This window comes from Hemicordylus capensis, chromosome 1, assembly GCF_027244095.1.
Source record: "Hemicordylus capensis ecotype Gifberg chromosome 1, rHemCap1.1.pri, whole genome shotgun sequence".
In the NCBI taxonomy this organism is placed as follows: Eukaryota; Metazoa; Chordata; class Lepidosauria; order Squamata; family Cordylidae; genus Hemicordylus; species Hemicordylus capensis.
The window spans coordinates 191,956,075-191,979,052 of record NC_069657.1 but is presented as its reverse complement, the minus strand read 5'-3'; the positions used below and the strand labels follow the sequence as shown (position 1 = coordinate 191,979,052).

At 41.4% G+C, this 22,978-nt stretch overlaps 1 protein-coding gene across 2 annotated transcripts in view; it reads right to left on the bottom strand.

Annotated features, from left to right (window-relative positions):
- LOC128330810 (sodium channel protein type 2 subunit alpha) overlaps positions 1-22,978 on the bottom strand; it is a 161,478-nt gene that overhangs the window by 70,035 nt on the left and 68,465 nt on the right. Inside the window, exons 3-11 of one of the 2 annotated variants that reach the window (XM_053264186.1) lie at positions 21,590-21,707; positions 15,546-15,636; positions 13,053-13,181; positions 12,461-12,552; positions 11,058-11,330; positions 8,417-8,480; positions 7,705-7,846; positions 4,687-4,893; positions 3,481-3,771 (exon numbers count right to left, since the gene is read on the bottom strand). In XM_053264186.1, the coding sequence (XP_053120161.1) occupies positions 3,481-3,771; positions 4,687-4,893; positions 7,705-7,846; positions 8,417-8,480; positions 11,058-11,330; positions 12,461-12,552; positions 13,053-13,181; positions 15,546-15,636; positions 21,590-21,707 (1,407 nt within the window). Of the gene's footprint in view, positions 1-3,480; positions 3,772-4,686; positions 4,894-7,704; positions 7,847-8,416; positions 8,481-11,057; positions 11,331-12,269; positions 12,362-12,460; positions 12,553-13,052; positions 13,182-15,545; positions 15,637-21,589; positions 21,708-22,978 lie in introns of both variants that reach the window. The other variant, XM_053264180.1, reaches the window with a different exon arrangement.

Here is a 22,978-nt window from a genome sequence, read left to right as displayed (position 1 = left end):
GGTTCAGCAAATCCTTCTCCTCAAGCGCTTTTAAACCAGAAAAGGAAAAACAAATTGTTGTTAAAATAAATTTTAAAAATGCCTTAAAAGCATCATGGCAGGAATTGATCGCTGTAACATGCCTAAAAATTCCTTGCTTTTCTGGTGAATTATTAAAATGCAACAATACTATTGTCCATTTTGCCCGATTTTTCATATTCTACCTAAAATTCTACCCCTGCTAACTTGGCAAAGAGGCACCTTTTAATGTGGTGATTATTTAGCAGGGGGAGAGTAACTGGCCTTATCCACTCCCAGCACAGTACCTCCAGTGACTGTTGCTGGTGTCTGTCTTATGTTTTTAGACTGTGAGCCCTTTGGGGACAGGGATCCATCTTCTTTATTTGTTGTTTCTCTTGTAATCCACCCTGAGCCATTTTTGGAAGGGTAGTATAGAAATTGAATGAATGAATGAATGAATGAATGAAAATGTGGAAGGATTATTTTTGTAATTTGTATGCTGCAAAAGTGGTTGATGAATTTATTCTAGTTAGACAAGGATTCCATACCAAAATGGCCACCAGCAGCATAGCGTAGTGGTTAGAGTGTTGGACTAGGACCAGAAAGACCCGAGTTCAAATCCCCATTCAACCATGAAACTCACTGGGTGACTCTGGGCCAGTCATGTATCTCTCAGCCTAACCTACCTCACAGGGTTATTGTGAGGATAAACATAACCATGTACACTGCTCTGAGCTCCTTGGAGGAAAAGCAGGATATAAATGTAAAAAACAAACAAGCAAACAAACAAAAAACATAAGAAGTAGTTTCCCTTATGCAGCAGTTTAAGACAGACAAATCTCCTGGAAATGATTTGATAACAATTGAGATAATTAGAGATAATTTGGACTGGTTGGTGCCCGTGTTGGCCTCTCTTTTTACAGCAATTGATTTCATTGCCAAAGTGCCAGAGGATTCTCTATCTATCCTATTTGTATACCACCTAATATAGACATCTCTAGCGGATTAAGAAAGGAAAGCATGACAATCCTGTCAATTACTGTCCCATAAGCCTAGTAAGTGTTGTGAGTAAGATCTATGCATTTGTATGAAGTATTAGTGGACTGGATTGATTCAGAAGATATTTTGGCAGATGAACAAGCTGGGTTTAGGGCCGGCCATTCTACTATAGATCAAATCCTAGTACTGCAGCATTTGGTTGAAAAGTATTCCACGAAACCAAATAGATTGTATGCTGCTTTTGTGGACTTTAAGAATGCTGTTGACTCCATCTCCGGGGGATATTGTGGCACAAGCTGCTGGACTCCACAACTGACCACCGTCTTTTTGTATATGTACAGTATATGAACATTTTGTATATGAAGTATATGAACATTCCTCTTTGAAGGTGCATAGGAAGCTGCTATATACCGAGTCAGACCATTGATCCATCTAGCTTAGTACTGTCTACACAGACTGGCAGCAGCTTCTCCAAGATTGCAAGAATGGCTTCTCCTTCAGCCCTATCTTGGAGATGCCAGGGAGGGAACTTGGAACCTTCTGCATGCAAGCATACAGGTGCTTTTCCCAGAGCAGTCCCATTCCCTAAGGGGAATATCAAAACCAAAAGAGGAGTCAGACAAGGCTATCTTCTGGCACTAATACGATTTAATTTTTATATTAATTCTCTTGTTTCCCACCTGAAGGATTTGAGATACCACCCACCAAAGCTGGCTGATAGACATTTACTGATTCTGCCTTATGCAGAAGATGTCATTCTGCTTTTCCAGAGATTGATTGGTTTAAGGCATGTCTTACAGGCCCTTTCTTTGTATTGTGATCAGCAGGCATTAGAAATAAATTACGATAAAACTAAAATAATGGCATTTGGAAAAAGACCAAAAATAAGAAAATGGATAGAATTAAATGGATAGATTAAAGAAAAATCCTAGGCTGGAGCTGGTTACCTCCTTCAAATATCTTGCTGTAGTTGTACAAGCATCGTGCAGTAGAACAGCACATTTAAATTATGTTCTTCAAAATGCCCAGAGGTTTATAAGGCCTGTTCTAATGTTCTGTCAATCCAAGGGTGCTTAATTTGTCCCTGCTGAAGTTAAATTATATTTAGCCAAGTCCCGTACACAGCTTCTGAACAGTGGGCAAGTTGGTTCTCATACAAATCCTGGAAACCGTGAAGCTCAGCAGTCAAACAGTCACTACATTGTGTCACAAATGCAGGACTCCGCTTGGAAGTGAGTGTTCCAAAAGTAGAAGTGGGTCAGTGGCTTAGTATTTCTGAATTGTGGTTATAGTTAAAATTTCATCCTACTGGCCTAGCTTCTAGATAATTCTTCATCTTGCTGAAAATGTTCACTAGAAAGGAAACTATGTCATTATGGTTTCTCCTTAGACTTCCGTGTATCAATGGCTCTGAAAGGGCTAGATTACTCAACAGTGGACATGGAATGACAAATAGAGTTAGTTGAGCCATATGACCAAGTCTGTGGTATTGGGCACTCACGTTTTTAACATCAAGCCTGCCAGGTACCTTGGTCAGAGTACTATCCAAAAATATGGTAAAGCTTTTCCGTCATCCCATTTAAACGCACTGTGTACAGCGGTGCTTGAGGGAAGATTTAAGAAGGTTCCATATGCAGAGAATCTATGTCCGTGTAACACAGGAAGTATTGAACCAACAGTTTGTTTTTTGCTATACTGCACTGCACTGCAATTTTTATAATGATATTCATCGTTATTAATTGCTGCCTTTTTGAAAAGATTATCCAGGGTCTTCTGATAAATTTAATGAAAGTTATCTTTTATCGGATACGAATGATATGTTATCTTTAAGTGTAGCAAGGTTTTGTTTTACAGTAGGGAAGGTTAGACAGAAGATAGTAAGTTGATTGGAATGTTTGTTATTGTTATACTTAAACTGTTTGATAGTATTAGTAGTATTAGATTAGTATTATGTTAGTATTATTTAGTCTTTCTTCCTTTCTCTGGTCTGTGACCGAAATAAAGATTCATTCATTCATTTAAGCTGGTGCTGGAAGGTCAGTTCATACTGGAATTCAAATGCTCACAAACCCTTAATTACTTACTTCCTCATTAGTGACAAACCAGTGTTTCCTGTTACATCCACAATGGCTTGAACTTGCTTATAAAACTAGGATTACAAACCATGGTTTGAAGATGTTTTAGATTCCTGGTTCTGATAGCAAGCTCAAACGAAAAAGTAATGAATTAACCAGTGTATGCAAGGAAAGGAGAGAAAGGAAAAGAAAAGCGCCCGGGGCTCGGTATGTAACACCAAAGGATGGTTTGGCATGATATGTGAAACAACCCAGAGTTTACTGGCTTCAGAACATGGAATGGATCAGTGGACCTGGTGGATCATAAAAAACTACTTCTGAATGTGCATTTATGTGGAAGGCAGACCACTTTCCAACTGGCCCAATATTAGCTGTTAACAAACCATCCAGGATATAGTCTCCATACCTGGTGTGGAGAAGAGAACCTTTTTTCATACGTCAGTCTGTTCCCTTCAATGGAGAATCGAAAGCCTTTCCTTCGGATGCTGTCCTCTGATTCAGATTTGTGAAATTCATCTTCATCCTTTTCATCTCCTTCGGACTGTTCTCTCTGTTTCCTCTTTTTCCGCCTGTTCCTCCTCTCCTTAGCACTCTTTGAGCTCAACTTTGACGTCGCAGAAGAACTCTCAGAGAACCCTCCTACACCGCCAACTTCACTGAACTCTCGAGATTCAGCTGCGGCAGCTGCAGCAGCTGCCTGTTGCAAAACCGAGAAATACACGTAAGATGTACAATACTAACTGTTAATACTATTATTGGTTTGTTTGCATTTCTTTTTTTTCCTTTTTTTTGAAAAAGCAGAAGTATTAAACTCATGACATTCATCCTATGTGGCAAAACTCAGCAAAGCAAGAAAAAGTAGCTTACAAAATAGTTTTACAGCTTTTGTATCCTAAGAAGCATTGCAGAACCCCACAAAATTCACCTCAGGATGCCAGATTAACCCTAACATGGCTGAATCTCTTCTTCACTGGTGAGGCATGATAAGAATAAAGTTGGTCTTAGAGACAGTGCTGGGCACCAGAGCCTAATCACAAAGTTGCTGCAGGGGATATGTCTCAGCACTACTGAGAGCATAATGGAAGAGGCTGAACAGATAATAAATCTGGTTCAATGTAACCTGTGGGCGAATCAGGGAAATAGGTCCTTTGCCCAGTCATACAAAGCATCTGGAAAAGGAAAGCCATACAGCTACTCTTGGCCAGGCCTTGCAGTCTGCCTCTTTCAACTAAAGAGCTGTGTGGGCAAAGATAAATAACTCCAAATTAGATTTCTGTTTTAGAATGGTATAGAAAACATATTCATATCTGATTATTCCTAACAACAGTTTTCTGGGGGAGGTCATTTATGCTTCTGACTGATGAAGAGGACAGAAGCCTTGACCCAGTACAGCCTATGACTTACAATTTCTCCCTCCTCTAATGGTTCTCTGTGCCTTGTGTTTGGGTATGTTCCCACCACCCAACAGCCACATTGCAATTTTTCAGGCTCATGGGTAGCTGATGTTAGCCACTTGAAAGCACCCTCATTTGATATGGCACAACACTTCTTATGTGCCATCCTATATGATTAGAAGACAAATGTAAGAAACTGTATGTCACCAGAAAGTTACCTGAGCTTCTTCTTGTTGTTTTTTTAGCTGTTCCAGCATCTGCTGAAACTCCGCCTCTTTCTGCTCTGCTTCTTCCATGGTGGCTTGATTCTGTTCCTCGTAGGCCATGGCAACAACAGCCAAGATCAAGTTGATCAGGTAGAAAGAGCCCAGGAAAATCACCAGGACAAAAAAGATCATGTACGTTTTGCCAGCCGCTCGAAGGGTCTATTTAATAATTAAAAAAAGAAACAGTTCCATGACATTCCTACACAATGTCTTTCTTCTTAAAGGGTATTGATGTGCTACATAGAGGAACTTAGGCTATGTTCTCATTAGTATTACTGGCTGACATCCAGACTAATGCTGCCTAGTGCACCCATGCAAGAAGGTCACATACCTGAGGGGATGCTCAAAGTTGTTCAATCTCTTGCACTCTTGGTCTGCTTGCACAAACATTGTTCTTGTGCAACATGGATAGTAGATAGCTTTGCATCATTCCTTGTAACATACGTGGACTGAGGAAGAGATTTCACCCTAGGATGTACACCAGAGGTTGTGCAATGGCCCTTCATTGCACCAGTGCAACACTAGTCTGGAACACAAGCTCCCGATGTAGTGGAACTGGCTAGTGCAACATCCTTGCACTAGGGCAAATACAGCATTAGACTGCATGTCAGCCAGTATTTTATTCTATACTAGCTGGGCCAGGACCAGAGCATCTGTGCCTCTAGTTTCCCCCACCGACCGCGGCTGATTTCTTTTTCAGCTCACCCGCCGCAGCCGTGTTCTCCCCCTCTGTCATTTTCTTGCCTGCCCGCCACCATTTTGTCCCCCACCAACCCACCCCCACTGCCACTTTCCCCCACCTGCCCCTGCTGTTTCTGCCCCACCCCCACCCCATTTTGTCCCCCACACTGCCGCTTTGTTTCCCGCCTCGCCTCCAGAGACACCACTTTCCTCTTCCCCTGCCAGCAGCTTGCTTGCAAACTCTCGTGAGAGCTGCCACACATGGGATTAGCGATGGGTACACACACACACACACACACACACACACACACACACACACACACACACACGGTTATGGATGTGCTGTAATATGCTGGTTACACATACAACGTCTGAATGGTACGTACAAGTCCATAAGTCAATCTATGTTGTATATAAGAGGCTGCTGTTAACTATAATTGCATTCTTTTTTATGATTGGCGTGTGTGTGTGTGTGTGTGTGACAGCTCTTGTACTAGCACATCTAGAACTCACCTCTCATCCATCTCTAACACGTAAGTATTTCTTTTCTCTCAAATGTAAATAGCTCTTGCAGCTTCCAAAATAGGAAGCCCAAATCCTAAACAGTCATAAGTAACGCTGATTGGTTTGGAAAAGTCACAGCAGCTCGTTAGTGGCCCAAGTACAAACAGAAATACATTTGTTTCTGTAGTGCGCAACATTATGGCTGACTTGTAGTGGGATATTTTGTAATATATTTGAGTCACGTGTTCACCTGTTGACTGACAGAATTAACTCCATCTTATTTATTTATTTCTCTATGTAAATTGTTTTGGAAACGTTTGTTGAAAAGCAGTATATAAATATTTGTTGTTGTTGTAAAAATCTGACAAGCAAGAGTGTTGTTGAAAAGTTGTATAGTAGTAGCAGTCGCGGTAGCAGTAGTAGTAGAAGAGTGCTGGTCTCACCCTAAAACTATCAGCATCACTTAGAATCCCCTGACTTTGTGGAGAGAGCTACAGTATGGAATAGCAGCTAACTTTCCCTCTATGTCATCTCCACCTGTAATTTAACTCCCCTATCACCTGTTCTCATCCCTTCTTTTTAAAGCCCTATCCTCTTCCTTCTGCTTCATCCAGCCTATCCTATTATCCATTAGTACTCTTGCTAGGGAGCTTGCTACAACAGTCCTCTGTAGAACCTACTAGACTAGTGAGGTCCAACCTTTTTTGGAAGGTACACCAAAGCCAAGAATAATGTATGAGACAGTGCCATTGTAGCATGGGCCACTGTACATATGCAACACCCAGTGTCTTAGGGTGTTATGCCTCTAGTATATAGCAGTGTTTCTCAACCACCGGTCTGTGGACCGGTGCTGGTCTGCAAGGCGCTGGGTACCGGTCCGTGAGGCATCACTAATAAAAGCCACCCCCCAAAAAAGCAATTTTGGGCCGGCGGGGACCTCTGGGAGCTCTCCGGAGCTCATTACCAGACAGCCCTCGCTGCTGGATAACGTTCACTTCACTTCCTTGAAATGAAAATTATCCAACAGCGAGGGCTGCCTGGAAATGAGCTCCGGAGAGCTGCCTGGAACTGGGTGGGGTTTTTTTTGGGGGGGGGGTCCTGGGTGGTGGTGGTGGTTGGGAGTGAGGGGGGCGACCCCCTTACTAACTGCTGGTCCAGGAATCTGCACATGAATAATGTACTGGTCCATGACTCCAAAAACATTGAGAAACACTGGTCTATAGAGTCCCATGGAAAGCTACCCTATGGTCAGGGGAAGACCTGTAGCTCAGTGACAGAGCACTTGCTTGGCATGCAAATGGTTCCAGGTTCAATTTGGATACTTCCAGGTAATAGGTTTTTTTAAGTTAGCAGGGTTCAGAAAGACCCTTGCTTGAGGCCTTGGAGAACTTTTCCAGTCAGAGAATCGTGGGTTAGATGGATCAGACCTGATATGAAGCAGATACATATGTTTCCATGCAAAAGGCAAGCCTGTACCATAGCCAGGCCCAGGGACACACCTGTTCATGTCCAAGAATTCTACGAACTCGTGCAGATGTTGCAACTAGAGCACACATGCTCTATGTTATCAACACTAAATAAATTAAATGATTTTTTTTATTTGTGCATTGCCTTGAACAAGTAACTTTATGCTTCTTAGAGTCAATTGTTCTGTCTGTGACATGCAGGTAATGCACCCCACCTACCTTTGGAACATGTGCAAATACCTGTTAAGATATGAAACAGTGTTCTGTACAATCAACATTAAGATTACTGCTGATAATCCTTGGTTTGAAAGACCCTCACCAGTTGGTAAAGATTTTCCCAGAAATCCTGAGTCATCAGCCGAAAGAGTGACAAGAAGGCCCAGCTGAAGGTATCAAAACTTGTATAGCCATAGTTGGGGTTTCTACCAGCTTTTACGCACATATATCCTTCTGGACATTGACTGGAAAAAGAAGAACATATGCCAATTTTAAAAGGTTGCCCTAATCAATCTATGTTTTATTACACAGTGATGCCTGAGTGTACAATCTACTGCGTATAGTCTACTGAGTTTTTCAGTTGTTATTTAACTCTTTGAAACAATTAAAGAAAGGTTTACAGGATCAAAGTTTCCCCACCCACCCCAACATTAACAAGGAAAAATGAGGGTTTTTAAAATCAAGTCTATTAAAGACTACTATAAAATGCTACCTGACAGACTTATAATGTATTTGTTTAAGGCCAAGAAACCAAAAGCAAAGAACAAAGCAAAGCAAAGCAAAGCAAAACACGTCCCATTAGTCTTGAGAATGCTTCCCAAGTTTGAAAAAGAAAAATGGTAAGATTGAGAGAATGGATAGATATTACCATAGCACATGTTGCCCAGTACCTGTTCATACTTAGCACATGCTTAATTTACCCCACCTACCTAGCACTATGTAGTAAGTTTATCCCACAAAAATAGATATTGACATTCAGACAGCAGATTTCTTCTACATAAAGTAAAATAAAATGTAATGGTCCATTTTCTCACCCTGCATCTGAGCTGTTGCCACACAGCAAAGCATCATTTTGTCCTTCTAAGAAATAAAAGTGATCTGTTTGGAAATAAAAATGGACAACATTTAACTGCATTGAAAATAACTGTTTGAAGAACAACACCATCTTGTATCAACCTGAGGACTAACAGATCTATTACGGCATAAGCTTTCATAGGCTAGAGCACATTTTGTCAGATGAAGTTCAGGTCCATGAAAGTTTAGGCTGCAATATTTTGGTTACTCTTCAAGGTGTCCAAAAGAGTCTTTGCGGTTTTTGCTAAACACGCTACACCTCTGGAATTTGTCACTAGGTAAACTCAAGGAATCCTAAATATTAATAGATATAATCCCCACTAACTGGGCAAAGAGGCACTTTTAAAGTAATGGCTTTTTTATCATTAGCAGACGAAGCACAACTGTGCCTAATTAGTCCAGAATAGCATCCTACAGTGGCTGCTGCTAGGATTTGTCTTGTGTTTCTTTTTTGAATGTGAACCCTTTGGGGATAGGGAATCATCATATTCATTTTGTTATATAACTTAGGGAACTTAGTATGTACCTATAAATAATAATAATTATAATATAGGATGCAAGTTATAACCATAATAAGTTATCCCAAATTCATATAGGTTTTCCAACTGTTTATACAACATAGAGTAAAAAGAATGCATGTCTAAGGGTTCTCCCAAACTGGAAGATAATTGTGCAGCAGCAAAACAGATGTAGCACAAGATCTTAGTCATCAGTGTAGTTGGCCAAAATAAAAATCATTGACTCTGACATTTTACAAATTAGCAAAGAACTGTACAAGCATTAATACTTCTCAAAGTACTAAATCACACAAGGATTCCCAACTGTGGTCAGAGCATCAAAGCTCACATTTATCTGCAAAGAAGCCCATTGAATACAGTGGAACTGATCTGCATGCAAATACACAGGATTGCACTGCATGTTCCACTGAAAGCAATAGAATGGGATACAAGTAATTTGAAGTCTTATTAATTTCAGTGGGATTTGGAAGTTACTAACTCCTGCTATATTGTAAACTCTATCTTAATGCAAAAATAGAATCTTTAAAAGTGTGTTTCACTAATATTCCACCTTGAATATAGATAGTGTACATGGGGTTGCAAAGCAGCCTCTCATCTAAGCACTGACCAGATCTAGACCTGTTTAGCTTCAGCAAGGTTGTTACATCATGTGCAATTATGGTTTGCGCTGGTCTATAAACTTGGAATGGATCCTTCTTGATTGGTTTCACTTGCATTTGAATGGTCACTCTCATAAATTGACTCTGTAGCACATCATCATCAAAGCATTCATTGCAGACTAGCCCCGATGATAATATTTCAAGAGGCATAATTTTATGGCTAACCAGCCTATAGTAAATTGTACTCATTCAAGACTGTGAAGTTTGAGGACTGAAGTCTAGGCTACATTGCATAATTTTGATACACACTGCCCACTTGTCAACAAAATCAGCAATTAATTAATAGATAGATAGATAGATAGATAGATAGATAGATAGATAGATAGATAGATATAGCTGGGGTCTGGGGACAATGTTTAATTCTTGTTTTAAAATGTTTTTAAATTGTTATTGTTTTTAATTTGTTTTAGCTTTTCATTGTTTTACAACTTTGTTCTAATTGTAAACCGCCCTGAGCCATTTTTGGAAGGGCGGTGTGTGTGTGTGTGTGTGTGTGTGTGTGTGTGTGTATATACACACACATACACACACCGCCCTTCCAGAATGAATACACACACACACACACACACACACACACACACACACACCCCCCGCCCTTCCAAAAATGGCTCAGGGCGGTTTACAATTAGAACAAAGTTGTAAAACAATGAAAAGCTAAAACAAATTAAAAACAATAACAATTTAAAAACATTTTAAAACAAGAATTAAACATTGTCCCCAGACCCCAGCTCAAGAAGTCACGCAGACTTAATATGGATGAAAAGGGCCACAACTTTATTAACTATTACACAGGCATGGCAGACTGGAACACCAGGTGATTAATCACCCTTAGAGAACAGTGCGGGCCAATAGAAGCAGGTCAGAACTCTGAAGTCCCACGCATCACCCTACTGGGCGACACACCCTGGCTCGGGAATGGGCAGGTACGCCCCACTCAGTTCCTTCAAAGCCAACCCCCCCTTCTGTAAGAGAGGACCTGGATACTTCTAGGCATTCGTCCACCCCGGACCGTGCAGCCCAAAGGTTGGAGAAGTCCTGAAGCAGGTTTCATGGCAATCATTTTCCCCGTGCCGCACAGGCCACAAAGGAGCAATTAACCAATCACCCTTTTACATATCCAAGGGTGCTCACCGATATTCTAACCCTCAAATTACCACCCCGCCCGCACTGTTACTGCCATTGTGGCCAACCTAACTCTAACTACGCACCCAGAACACAGAACGGAGTAGGCGAAAAAACCCCCAACAGTGGCCAATGTGTTGGGAGCAAAAAATTCCTACTCGGCCCCTTCAGGCGACCAGTCGCTAGACCCGCTCTGTACCGGGGAGGGAGGGAGGGAGGAAAGAGCTCCTTCTCCTGTGACTGCCTGGCCCCAACTGAAAAGAGAATGTTTTAGAAACAGATAAAATATCATTAATCCTTACTGTCATCACTGACGTAGTCATCCCAGTTAAATGTAGTCACAGTCTTATTAACAAATGTACCATTTTCCCCCATTGTGCTATTGAAGTAGGAAGTAATGTTTATTTCAAAAGTAGAATTGTCTGGTGGCCAGATCAGACATTTATGTCTCAAGTTGCCCATGAACAGCTGCAACCCTATTAGTGCAAATACGCTCAGACAAAACACCGTCAGGATCATTACATCTGAAAGCTTCTTCACGGACTGAATTAGGGCTCCCACAATAGTCTTCAGGCCTGTAAAGAGACAGGGAAATGCATGATACATGATACATGATTTTAGTCATACACTAAATGTACAGGATGTTATGTGAATATGCTTGGATTAAGTAAAATTTCATGCAGAATGACAAGGAAATGGTTCTTATGCTATGACAAAGGATGGTTTCATGAAAAGCCTGATTGCCTGTGAACATGAATGAGAAGCTGTTAGATATATGCCAATTTAAAACTGTGTATGGAAATAAAAATACACATATATGTATATATGTATATACGCAGAGAAACATTTCACCTGCTATCCATGCTATATATCAGCCCTATGTAGTAAAATATCTTGCTTTTTTTTCCTGGTGTCTCTTGCCCAAACCATTATTGTGAAGTAAGTCTTTAAAGTATTCTTAATGAAACAACAATGGTACATATTGTTTTAGATATTTTCATGGTACTGCGTTCAGTGTTTCTGAATAAAGTAGATGATGGTTTGGAGAAGAAGGACATCTTTTAGAAAATCTCCATGCATAGCCCATGCTATCTTTCATATTTGCATTTCTTTTTGCATAAATTATTTTTTTTTTTTTTTACAGATTACAAGATTCAGTCTCAAGTGCCTGCAACAAATGGTAAAATTTGCATCAATATGAAAGCCTTAATATATTGACCTTTAATTTAAAAGTGAAAAGCTTGATGTCATAAGATGCAAATCATATAGCCACTTACTGCAAATGTCTCATGCAAGAATTTGTTAAACTCAAAGGCTGATTTGAAAATCAAAAACCAAGCTGAACTATTTAAAAAGCAAAGAATCACATTTCACAGAAAACAAAAGGTTTTTGATTCCTGCTTTTTCCGCCACTCACACCTGTGCAGCAAGCAACAAGACTTATGCTTAAAAATGTGATTTCATCTTCAATGGAGTTTTGAAACATCAGCCTCCGTGTTTAGCCTAGTTCTCACCTGGAATGACTGATATTGTTTTCAATGCCCGGAGAACTCTGAATGTTCTCAACGCTGAGACATTGCCCAGGTCCACAAACTCTGTCACATATCTGTAATAGGGGAGTTCACACACAAACACAATGACAGCACACAAGAAACAGTTGGAGGTACAAGGGGCCTGGCACTACATCATATTGCTCACTTCTTACCTGGGATTACAGAAATAGTTTTCAAAGCTCTCAATACTCTGAAAGTTCGAAGAGCTGAAACATTGCCTAGGTTTACAAATTCTGTTACATACCTGTAGAATTAAATCACAGTTATTCAGAATTGAGGCAGACTTTATGCTATTTATCTGGGGCTTATATCAAGACCTCATCCCCTTTTGCTGCACTTGCCTTGCATACATACATGAATGTGCTTTCCTGACCTTCAAATTAAATTTAAATGTCACCTAAGCAAATCATATTACTTTATTTTATTGTTATAATATTTTTTTAAAAATGGATTTGGAAATGTGATAGGTGGCTTCCATTCTGGTGAACAGAAAGAAGACAAAATATGAAACTAGCTTATTTTAAGAGTATAAGCCAGAGTTAGTTGCAGTACTACTGGAAGAGATGCAACAGTCTGGGTTCTGCAGCTGAGGCTTATTCTGGGATATTAAAAAAATTAAAATAAAAAGGGAATAGATCACAACAGGAAAGCCTTCCTCCAAAGGTTCTCTCTGTCAAATGAAATTTCCATTTTTAGTTACTAATGGCTAACAAACCCCAGGAAATATTGTAACAAAATACTTACGCAAACGTAATGACAGTGAAGTCTAGCCAGTTCCATGGGTCTCGAAGGAAAGTGAAACCTTCTAAACAGAAGCCCCTTGCAAGAATTTTTATTAGTGATTCAAAGGTATAAATTCCAGTGAATGTGTATCTGAGGAAAATATCAGTGTGACAATAAACAGAAAGAAGTATTAATGATTTTTCCACAGCATTGCCAATGGCAGATTGATAATTAAGAAAAAACATTTCTGGACTCTAAAATAAAATAGCAAAAAAGATTTTCCACGAGGAGAGGCACAAGATGCTTTCTGGATGTGAAACCAGATGTGCAATAAGGCCAGTCTATGAGATCATTAACACAATTGAAAAACGGTTCTACCCAGGTTTGGGAGCTGGGTGTGCTCCCAATTTTCGGTTGTGTGGAAGCAAGGTAAGAGGAAAATCTTTTTGATTGTGTGAGTGACCTCTATATTATAAATTCACCATTTGAGAATTCTGAAGGCTATCCTGACAGGCAGAGAAAGCTGGAGGGTCCTGAAGTCAAACTTGCAGGAAAGGAGGAGAGGCCACTGGCTCTCCATTGTCCATGGCTTAGCTGTCCTCTTGGCATTTAAATTTCTTCTCCACTCCTCTCCTTCCCAGCACTTGGGGAAAGTAAGGCACTAATAAGAGAGAAAATAGTGGGCAACAAAGGCCAGGTAGTTGCTCTTTCCCCCCTGCATGCTTGACTGCAGCCACCTTCAGCTTCCTCGGCCTGTGAGTGGGGGTGTCTTCAGAATTATTAACAAGCAGGGCTAGGCTGCTCTCATGTGAGAAGCACCATGTGAAGACTGGCTCTCATTCACCAAGACTGACTCTCATTCATACATCCAAGTGACATCTAAAGCCACCATTTTAGTGAATACTATCATAGAATTTAGCATCATTTTGCATTCCAAATTCCCCTTCAATTGGGCAACGGTCAGGGGGAAGAATCCAAGACCGAGGCTGTAACTCTGATCCCTCTAATTCCACTCTAAATATCCACAGAGCAACTCAGACACTAATGAGAACAGTCCTTGAATATGTATAATATAGAAGAATAGGGAATAGTAGTTTGGAACTGATGTCAGTCTCATTAACACATTATGGTTGCATTCATACAGTCATGGCAATCCTGGTTAAAGAGTTAACAAGGATCACTGAACATTGTGAAGCTGATTGTGAGAACCCAGAATTTCCGAGCAATCCTGATCAAACCACTGTGGTTAAACCACATTTAATAAAGACAGATAACCACGATCAGATGTTGATTATCTATCCTGTTTATTAATCCTGTCTGTCCTGTGGCAGGTTAACCACAGCAGTTTGACCAGGATTGCCTGGATGTTCTGGGTTCTCACAATCAGCTCCACAGGGCTCAGCGATCCTGGTTAACTCTTTAACCACGATCGTTGTGATTGTGTGAATGCAGTCTATGTTGTTTGAAGTAACTTAAGATATTTTAAGTGTACACTTAAATGTGTGAGGTGTGAACAAATCATTGTGCGGGCGGAGGATCTCTTGTGATCCAAGCAAATGTAATCATCCAGGTTTGCCTCTGCATAATGAGTAAAAGACTCTAGTTATGCCAGCCAGTGTCAAAGGTCACCCACCACCAGTTTATGCCACTGGGATAATTGTATAGACCAGGGCTGGGCAATTTCCTGGAGCCAACTTGTCATGATGCCTAGAAATTTAAGTGTAGTGCCTGAGCCAGGCAATGGATAGACATTACCTGGAAGAATGAGGAAGCAAGGGGTGGAGGGTTGCTCCTTCCTGCTCATGTCCATCTGACTCAGTCAGGTGATGGACCGATGTGACCAGGAGGAGGAGGGAGCATCATGCTCCTCCTTTGCTTGCTCACTCCTCCTCCTGGACACGTATGTTCTTCATCCGCCTGAGTCAGGCAGATGTGGCCAGGAAAATGAGTGAGCATACAAGGTGGGGAGCTGCCCCCCATGCATGGAGAGGAGGGTGTTGCTGAGGACAAGCAGTGAGTCCATTCCCCACAGAGCAGAAGGTGGTCTGATTAAAGCCAAAGAAAATTTGTTGAGGCTTGATATAGACATTAGGGATGTGCACGAACCATCTGACAGATGGTTCGGTGGCGGGGGGGGAGATACCTTTCAGGGACTGGGAAGGTGCTCTTACTCCCCTACCACCACATTTCCCCTGCCAGAGCTCCCACCAAATCGCTGGTGCAGGGCAGCAGAATACCTCCTTGCTGCCCCAGTCAGCGTCAAACTGGAAGTGCCCCATGCCAGTGATTTTGGTGAGAGTGCTGGTGGGGGGAATGTGGTGGAGGTGGGGTGGGGTAAGAGCACACTCCTGGTCGCTTAAAGATAAGCCCCCCCCCCCAGCAAAACCAGCCAAATCCACCTTCGAACCAGTTTGGCGGTCCAGAAAAGGACCACCTAACCGGTTTGGGCACATCCCCAGTAGACATGCACTAAATATTCATTAGTACATTGAAAGGTAATTAAATTTGACTTACTCTACATTCTTTGTCCATTCCGGAGGGTTGCTCATGGTCATAAATACACAGTTGGTCAAAATAGTGCACATAATAAGCATGCTGAACAATGTAGGTTATAGTTAAGGAACATACACTTGAGAACTTGATAAGAATAATCACATCAGCCATGCAGTCTGGCTGATTCCTAGTATCATTAATCTTTTCTTTGTTTTGCTGATGCTAGGAGAACATCTCAGAACTTTCTTAATTGGTGCTCCAGAGTTAAGAGTGATATAGTCAAATAAACTTTCTGAAATATTAAAAAATAAAATTTATTTTTAAAAGACATACAAAAAGATTAGAAGTTTTAAAAAGTGGTTTGAGATATGGATGGGTCATGACTATATTAAGATGAAAATATAAGCTGACAAAAACATGAACAGCAATGACCAGTGCTAAGCACATTTAGCATGCTTTGCAAATTGGCAAGCAACTAGCAGTTACCACCGGTTTGTTTGGTGGTGACTCAGAGGCAGGCCTTCACTGTAGCTGCCCCTGGGCTGTGGAATGCACTCCCAGCAGAAATTCATAATCTTAATTCTTTACTGATCTTCAAGAGAGCCCTTAAAACCCATCTGTTTGGCCTGGGCTCTCAGGGTTTTTAATCAGTTTTAATTGTTTTAATGTTAACCTGGTTTTCAGGGTTTTAATTGTTTTGATAGTTTAATTGTTTTTTAAGATGCTTTTAAATTGGTGTTTATATTTGTATTATTGTTTTAATTGTTTTTAATGATTTCTGTTTTTAATTGTAAAGTGCCTTGAGCCAGCTTGGAAGGGTGGTATAAAAATAGAATAAATGAATAATAATAAATAAATAGCAGTTAAATATGATGCTTCAAATATCAGGCATTAAAGGGAAATGGCAGTAGCTCAGCTGAAGCAACACCAACCTCTATGAGGCCAAACACGAGCTTTGCAAGAGATCACTCAAAGCTACAATTTTAAACTAAAACTCTGAATTATAATAACCCTGGCTTATGATGCCAATTGGTAATTGGATTCAAATGTAGATAAAACATTTCATTTATGCAAATGCAGGGTGGGTTGTATAATAATTTCAAAATGCAGTAAAATTCCAAATATTTTGCCAACTCTCTCTCTTTGGGGAGACAGGCTGGCTGGCTTCAGCACAGCTCTGTTGCTGTCAACAGACTATTACAAGAGGCTTAGGCAAGCTGTGCAGTGGAAAACCTGGGAAGCAGGGAGAACCTGTCAGTGTGGAAGATGCTATCAAGGCTGAACACAGGAGAGTGGCTCTGGATTCATGTAGCTACTGACAATGAGCAAAACTTGTTCTCCTCACCATCTCAACAGAAACACTCTCCTCCCACATTCAACAAGTATATAACTTAAAGGTACATCCCCCCCACAAAAATACCTTTAGTTACCTAGGTATGATAGGCAGTAAATGACCACACGATGGCACCATAAACTAAGATATGTTTCGAGCCATTTTATTTTAGGTCCATATATATATTTAGACTTTTTATTTATTACATTTGCAAGTCCTCCTTTCTCTAGGGGCTCAGAGCAGCATACAAGTTGTTCCCAGAACGGACCCAGACTTCTTTAACTTTGCAGCTGGAGATACGTGATGGGGTGCCTTCAGATCATTTTCTGGTCTAAAGATTTTGACAGGTGGTTCGTTTCTTAAGATTAAGGATGTATTTGCTGCTTCTCCTAAGAAACCTGAGTTCAAGGACCTGAAGTATTGTGTGGTCGTAAGTAAGTGTACATGAAAAATCACACATCTTTTCCCAGTCTCTCTTAGCATCTGCTCACCTCCCCTTGTTGTTTCCTTTGTGTCACTTTTAGATTGTGAGGCCTCCTCCTGTAGCCTCCTCTCTCCTCAAGACAAAATGGTGGCCAGAAGTGACCTCCAATGTTACTTCTGGCCCTCCAGGAACGGTGGATATGTGAGTTTTAACCCATTAGTATCTGTGCATAATGGAAACGGATGTCTAGTAGACACCTGTGGATATGTGGAATTGCGAATAGCGGTTCTGTGAATTACGAGGTTCTCCTGTATAAATAAATAATGTATAAATAAATAAAGGCAACCCCTTTCAATTCTCAATGGAAAGTCCTGGAATTTGTTCCTCGGGGGATGCTGTTATTCCTCTCTTTCCTAGCCTTCTCCATTTTCTTCACAAATATATCCATACTCATCCACAACATTGAGAATATAGCCAAAAAAGAAAGGAATGCTGCTGTGGAGCCTATTGTTTATAGGTGACTAAAAACAATAACAATTACTTCTGGTAAGAACTAATCTATCTACTTTCCTTTCACTATCCCTTCAACGGGATTAAACTTTAAAAAATATATATTTTTAAGTTCACAAGTTAGCCCTCTTGCGCCTCATATGTTGACGTCCACCATCTTGAATTGGGGTAGATGACAACATCACAAACTATGCCATTGAGGTGCCCCTATGTATCCCTACAGCTGTAGCAAATTTGGTTCAAATCGGTTAGGCGATTCACAAGTTAGCCCACTTACGCCTCGAATGTTTACACATCCGCCATCTTGAATTGGGGTGGATGACATCATCACAAACGACGCCGTTGAGATGTCCCTATATGTCCCTACAACTGTACCCAATTTCATTCATATTGGTTTAGGCATTTTGAAGTCGATGTGGGAGGACACAATCACCCAAACACACACACTGCTGGATGATCTCATAAGCTTACTTTCCTTAAGGAGAGCAGGCTAAAAGTATGAATTCATCACTTGTGTAAGAAGCAAACATAGATATTTCATTCATTTTGTTCGAAGGGAAATTTACCTGGTAGGCTAACACTTCCTATTATGAATATTTACTGTTAACTTGTTTGCCCTGTTGCATGATGTCTTAAAAAAAATAAACTCATATATTTATTATATTTTTATCTCATTCTTCCTCCAAAGCGCTTAGAGTGGCTTTTGAACCTCACAACCACCCTGTGAGGTAGTTCAACTGAGAGTGTCCATGAGCTTCATAGCTGAACCAGAGTTTCTCACATCTAAAGCTTCAGCCATCACACCACACCACCAGGGCCTATGTTTCTCTAACCGCAAATTTGTGTTCAAACTTATTTCACATTTTTTAAAGTCTATGTTGATATACTGAGCACACACTTGAGCTTCATGAGGCGGGGCTAGAAAAACATTAATTAAAGAGCTCTTCTGCTTTGAGCTGCAGTACTCAATTCAGTGAGCTACCAGTTAAAATGTTACCAGTTTGGAATAATAATGTGTAGTACTTATATAGCAAACAGCCACCTAATGGTGCAGCGGGGAAGTAACCTGCTTAGAGAGCAGGAGGCTGTTGGTTCAAATCCCCGCTGGTGTGTTTCCCAGAATATGGGGAACTCCTATATCGAGCAGCAGCAATATAAGAAGGTGCTGAAAGGCATAATCTCATACTGCGTGGGAGATGGCAATGGCAAACCCCTCCTATATTCTACCAAGAAAACCACACAGCTCTGTGGTCGCCAGGAGTCGACACCAACTTGATGGCATAACCTTTCCTTTTTACTTGTATAGTACTTCTTGAGGGTGCAAAGCATTTCACCTATCTGGTGTAAATCCTGTCATGTAGCACTGTTATCCCAATATTCCAGGCAGGGAACAGAGGCTGAGAGGGAGAAGCTTGCCTAAGGGCACCTAGATTGTTCAGAGCATAGATAAGATTCAAACCTGGGAAATCCCGATTTCAAGCTCAGCCTCTTAGCCACTATATTACAGTAAGGATAGGTTCACACATAATGCAGAACCAGCTTGCAAAGTCAGTAACCAACTTGTCTGTGACTGTCTTAACCCAAGCCAAGACAGGAACCTGAGGTTCACTTGAGGCCTCAAACTGAGATATGTAACCAAGTTTTGGAGTTGGCTTGCCAAACCAAGTTCAGCTCCCATTGAGGTGTGTGTTATGTCTGAATGCACACTCTTCATGAACCTCTGGTTAGTTCCAAGTGAGCCTATTTCCTTTGCTATTGGAACCAATGGCTGCGAGTGCAAGGCAAGTTGGGAAAGCATCCAGGGCCTTGCTGGGAGGCCCAGCCAGGGGACCTACCTCTGGTTCAACTTGGATACTTCCAACAAACCAAGATCTGTGATTGTCTGTAGTGCCAACTTCAGATTCCCTTCTATCTCAGGCTGGGGAAACCTCAGGTTCCATGCTATGTATGAACCCACCTTGCCTCTCAGAACTACAGCAAATCATGGTATCCACACGCAAGTTTTGAGAAGTATTAGTTTCTATACAAGAAAAAAGCATACGAGAAACTATTTAAGATGGGAACTGCATGTGAGTATGTATGTATGTATGTGCATATATATTTATACACACAGAGAGAGATAGTGATGGGGCAGGTAATAAACTACATTCCAGTTTTTCCATGGTAGTTAGTCAATGAGGCTATTCACATGAATAGCTCTAGGGTTCGGCTGATTGTATGGAGCACCAAGATCACTCCTGATCCCAGCACTGCCACCCCCGCTAGCCTGACTTTTTAACCTGCTGTTTAGCCAAAATTAAACAAAACTGTGGTTCGTTTAACCTTGGCAGGCAATCATGAGCACAGTCACTGCCAGGTGAAATGGCTTCCCCCGGCCCAGCACCATTTCCAGCAGTGAACCGGGGAGTGGGGAAGAAGTGTCTGCACAGTGCTCATGGCGCGAGGCACTCTGGAATGTGGGAGGGGGAAGTTCTCCCACTCTCGGCTTTTGCCTTCACTGCACTGCCACTCATGTGGGCGCGCAGCCTGGCAGAGGCAAAGATGCCGCCTCTTATCTGCCGGGGAAGGCAGGCGAGCTCCTGTCTTCCCCGCAGACCTCTGTGATCTGTGGTGTGAGGTCATGTGAACGACCTCAATGTGAATTGAAGCGGATAATTCTTACCTCTTTCTTACATGTGGGCAAGTGTTTAATTCTAATGGCCTACGGTTACATGCAATAAACGTGACTTGACTTGGCCTGTTCCGAGTGTAGATGCAATGGTTTGAGGGTAGCAGTATATACAAGCATCCCAGTCAAGTTCAACTGATGAATGCAGAATGCATCCCATCCTATAAATCACTTTCTCTGCCTGGCAGTCATAATGCTTCTAGGTCACCCAAGGATTCAAATTCAGAAGAGTGCTCCTGTTACAAGACTAATTGCATGAGAGCAGCAGAAGCAGCAGGACCCCCTCCCCCTGCCCCGCTTGATAGAATGATTCTAAACCGAAAATGCATAATTGTAAAAAAGGATTTCAGTGTCAGAAGTCTTACTGGAGCTGTAACTTGAGTTTTTTCTTAGTAGCCATATAAGTAAAAACATGTGAAACATCAGATACTTAATGCAAAGTACTAGCTGACTGTGAAGAAAATAAACTTCTACCATCTGAAACCGTTTCTACATCAGCTCATCTACCATGGAAACTCCGCACACAGGAAAACATCCTGGGGCATGTTTTAGGGTGCTCATGAAGTTTTCGCAGGGACTCCTGGCCAAGTCTGATGAGTCTCACCACCGTCTGACAGGAATTAAGAATGAGACATACAACATATCCAGCATCCCTCTGTGCATTCGAAGGGAAGTTTGGCCATCATTACTGATCTTTTAACTGAAGATGAGTAAACTTTTGGTAAACTTCTGAGGAACCTGAGGGTCCTGCAGAACACATGGAAATGAGGGGAAACCACTGGAATGAGGGACCAAGCTTGCAGTAAGCAAACAAAATGTGAAAGATACATGAGCGGGTGAGGGACACAGAAACAGGAAAACACAGAAGCAAAGAGGATGTAAGAAGGAAAATAAGAAGCAACGTGAGACAACAGGGTGGGTGGCAGAATTTCGTATGAGAGCTTTGCTCTCCAACAAAGAGCAAAAGCTGAAATGGGAGACAGAGGAAGAAGAAATGTGTGAAGATAAGAAAACTGGTGACACATGCTTCATAGTCTTTCTGGGAACAGAATGCCTGCAAATGGTCAAAACATTGAAAGTTGAACAGCATTACTGCATTCACTGTGAACCAACCACTGGAAAAGGATATGAATGTACCAAAATTTTAATAGCTATTTTTCTAAGAGGATTGAAAGGAGTTAACAGGTACACAGCAGAAGTGGCACTGAATCGGAAGATCGCCTTCCCTCTATTCAATACTATAAATGTCTGGAAGAAAAGGGAACACAGAATTAAAAGAGCGGGGGTGGAGGGGGGGATTCAGAGCATGTAGCACTGACCTGTGCATTAGTATCACATGCACATGTGCAAAGAGCTGCTTATATTTTACTATTATAATCATACAGAGCAAGCATGAGAACAGAGCCCAACCAGTCAGTCTCGTCTAGTCAGAGATGGCCCAAGGATGAATAGCACACATGGCAAGGAGTGCCATCAGAACCACCCCGCTCCCTGACACAAGCTGCCTGGTGGGTTAGTTTATCTGTGTTGCCATTTCCCACCTCTCTAGCTCACTGCAGGGAGTACACTCAACAAACAGCAAGTGATCAAGCTCAGTTCAGTCCTCCCTTCAGATAAGCTACCCACTCCTAAAGTTGGCCCTGAGCCTAGTTTATCAAATACTGTGATTTTTCACAGGCCTACGTTTCCATTCAGCTGCTGGTATAAAATAACAAATTTTATAATAAAATAAAATAATAATAAAATAATATCTATTTATTTATTTACTTATAAATAATATTAATATTAAGTAATAAAAGAACAGCCCTGCTGGATCAGGTCCAAGGCCCACCTAGTCCAGCATCCTGTTTTACACAGTGGCCCACCAGATGCTTCTGGGAAGTCCACAGGCAAGAGGTGAAGGCATGCCCTCTCTCCTGCTGTTGCTCCCCTGCAACTGGTATTCCAAGGAATCTTGCCTCTTAGGCTGGAGGCGGCCTATAAACCTCAGACTAGTAGCCATTGATAGAACTGTCCTTCATGAATTTGTCTAAGTCCCTTTTAACAAGAAGAGCCCCTTTTAATAAGGGGCTGGTCAGGGCCCAGTCTCAAGGTTTCCTCCAATGTGCAGACCAAATATACAACCAACTCAGAAACCTAACAGCCATCCCTGCTGGCACTCATGTATAGAAAACAATTTCCACATTTGCAGAGAGCTCATCCATTCAGTAGCAACAAGTGGATCCTGGTTAGACAGGAACAGCTCTTCCTTCTACAGCTGTGAATGCAAGCCAGCTTCTCATCAAGATGAAGCAGGAAGAATATTGCAGCAAGCAGCCTCAACCACCACCAAGAAGTACGTTTTTCTTCCCACCAACCTGATCCTATGGAAAGTCAGATGTGCCAAAGCCCATTGAATTAGGCTTAAACATACCTAACTCTGCACAGCATTAAAGCCTTTGTGTTTCTTCTGGCCAAGTAATGAGAAGTAGGTTAAAGCGCCCACTTTTAGGATGACATGGATGGCTTTGACTGAGCAG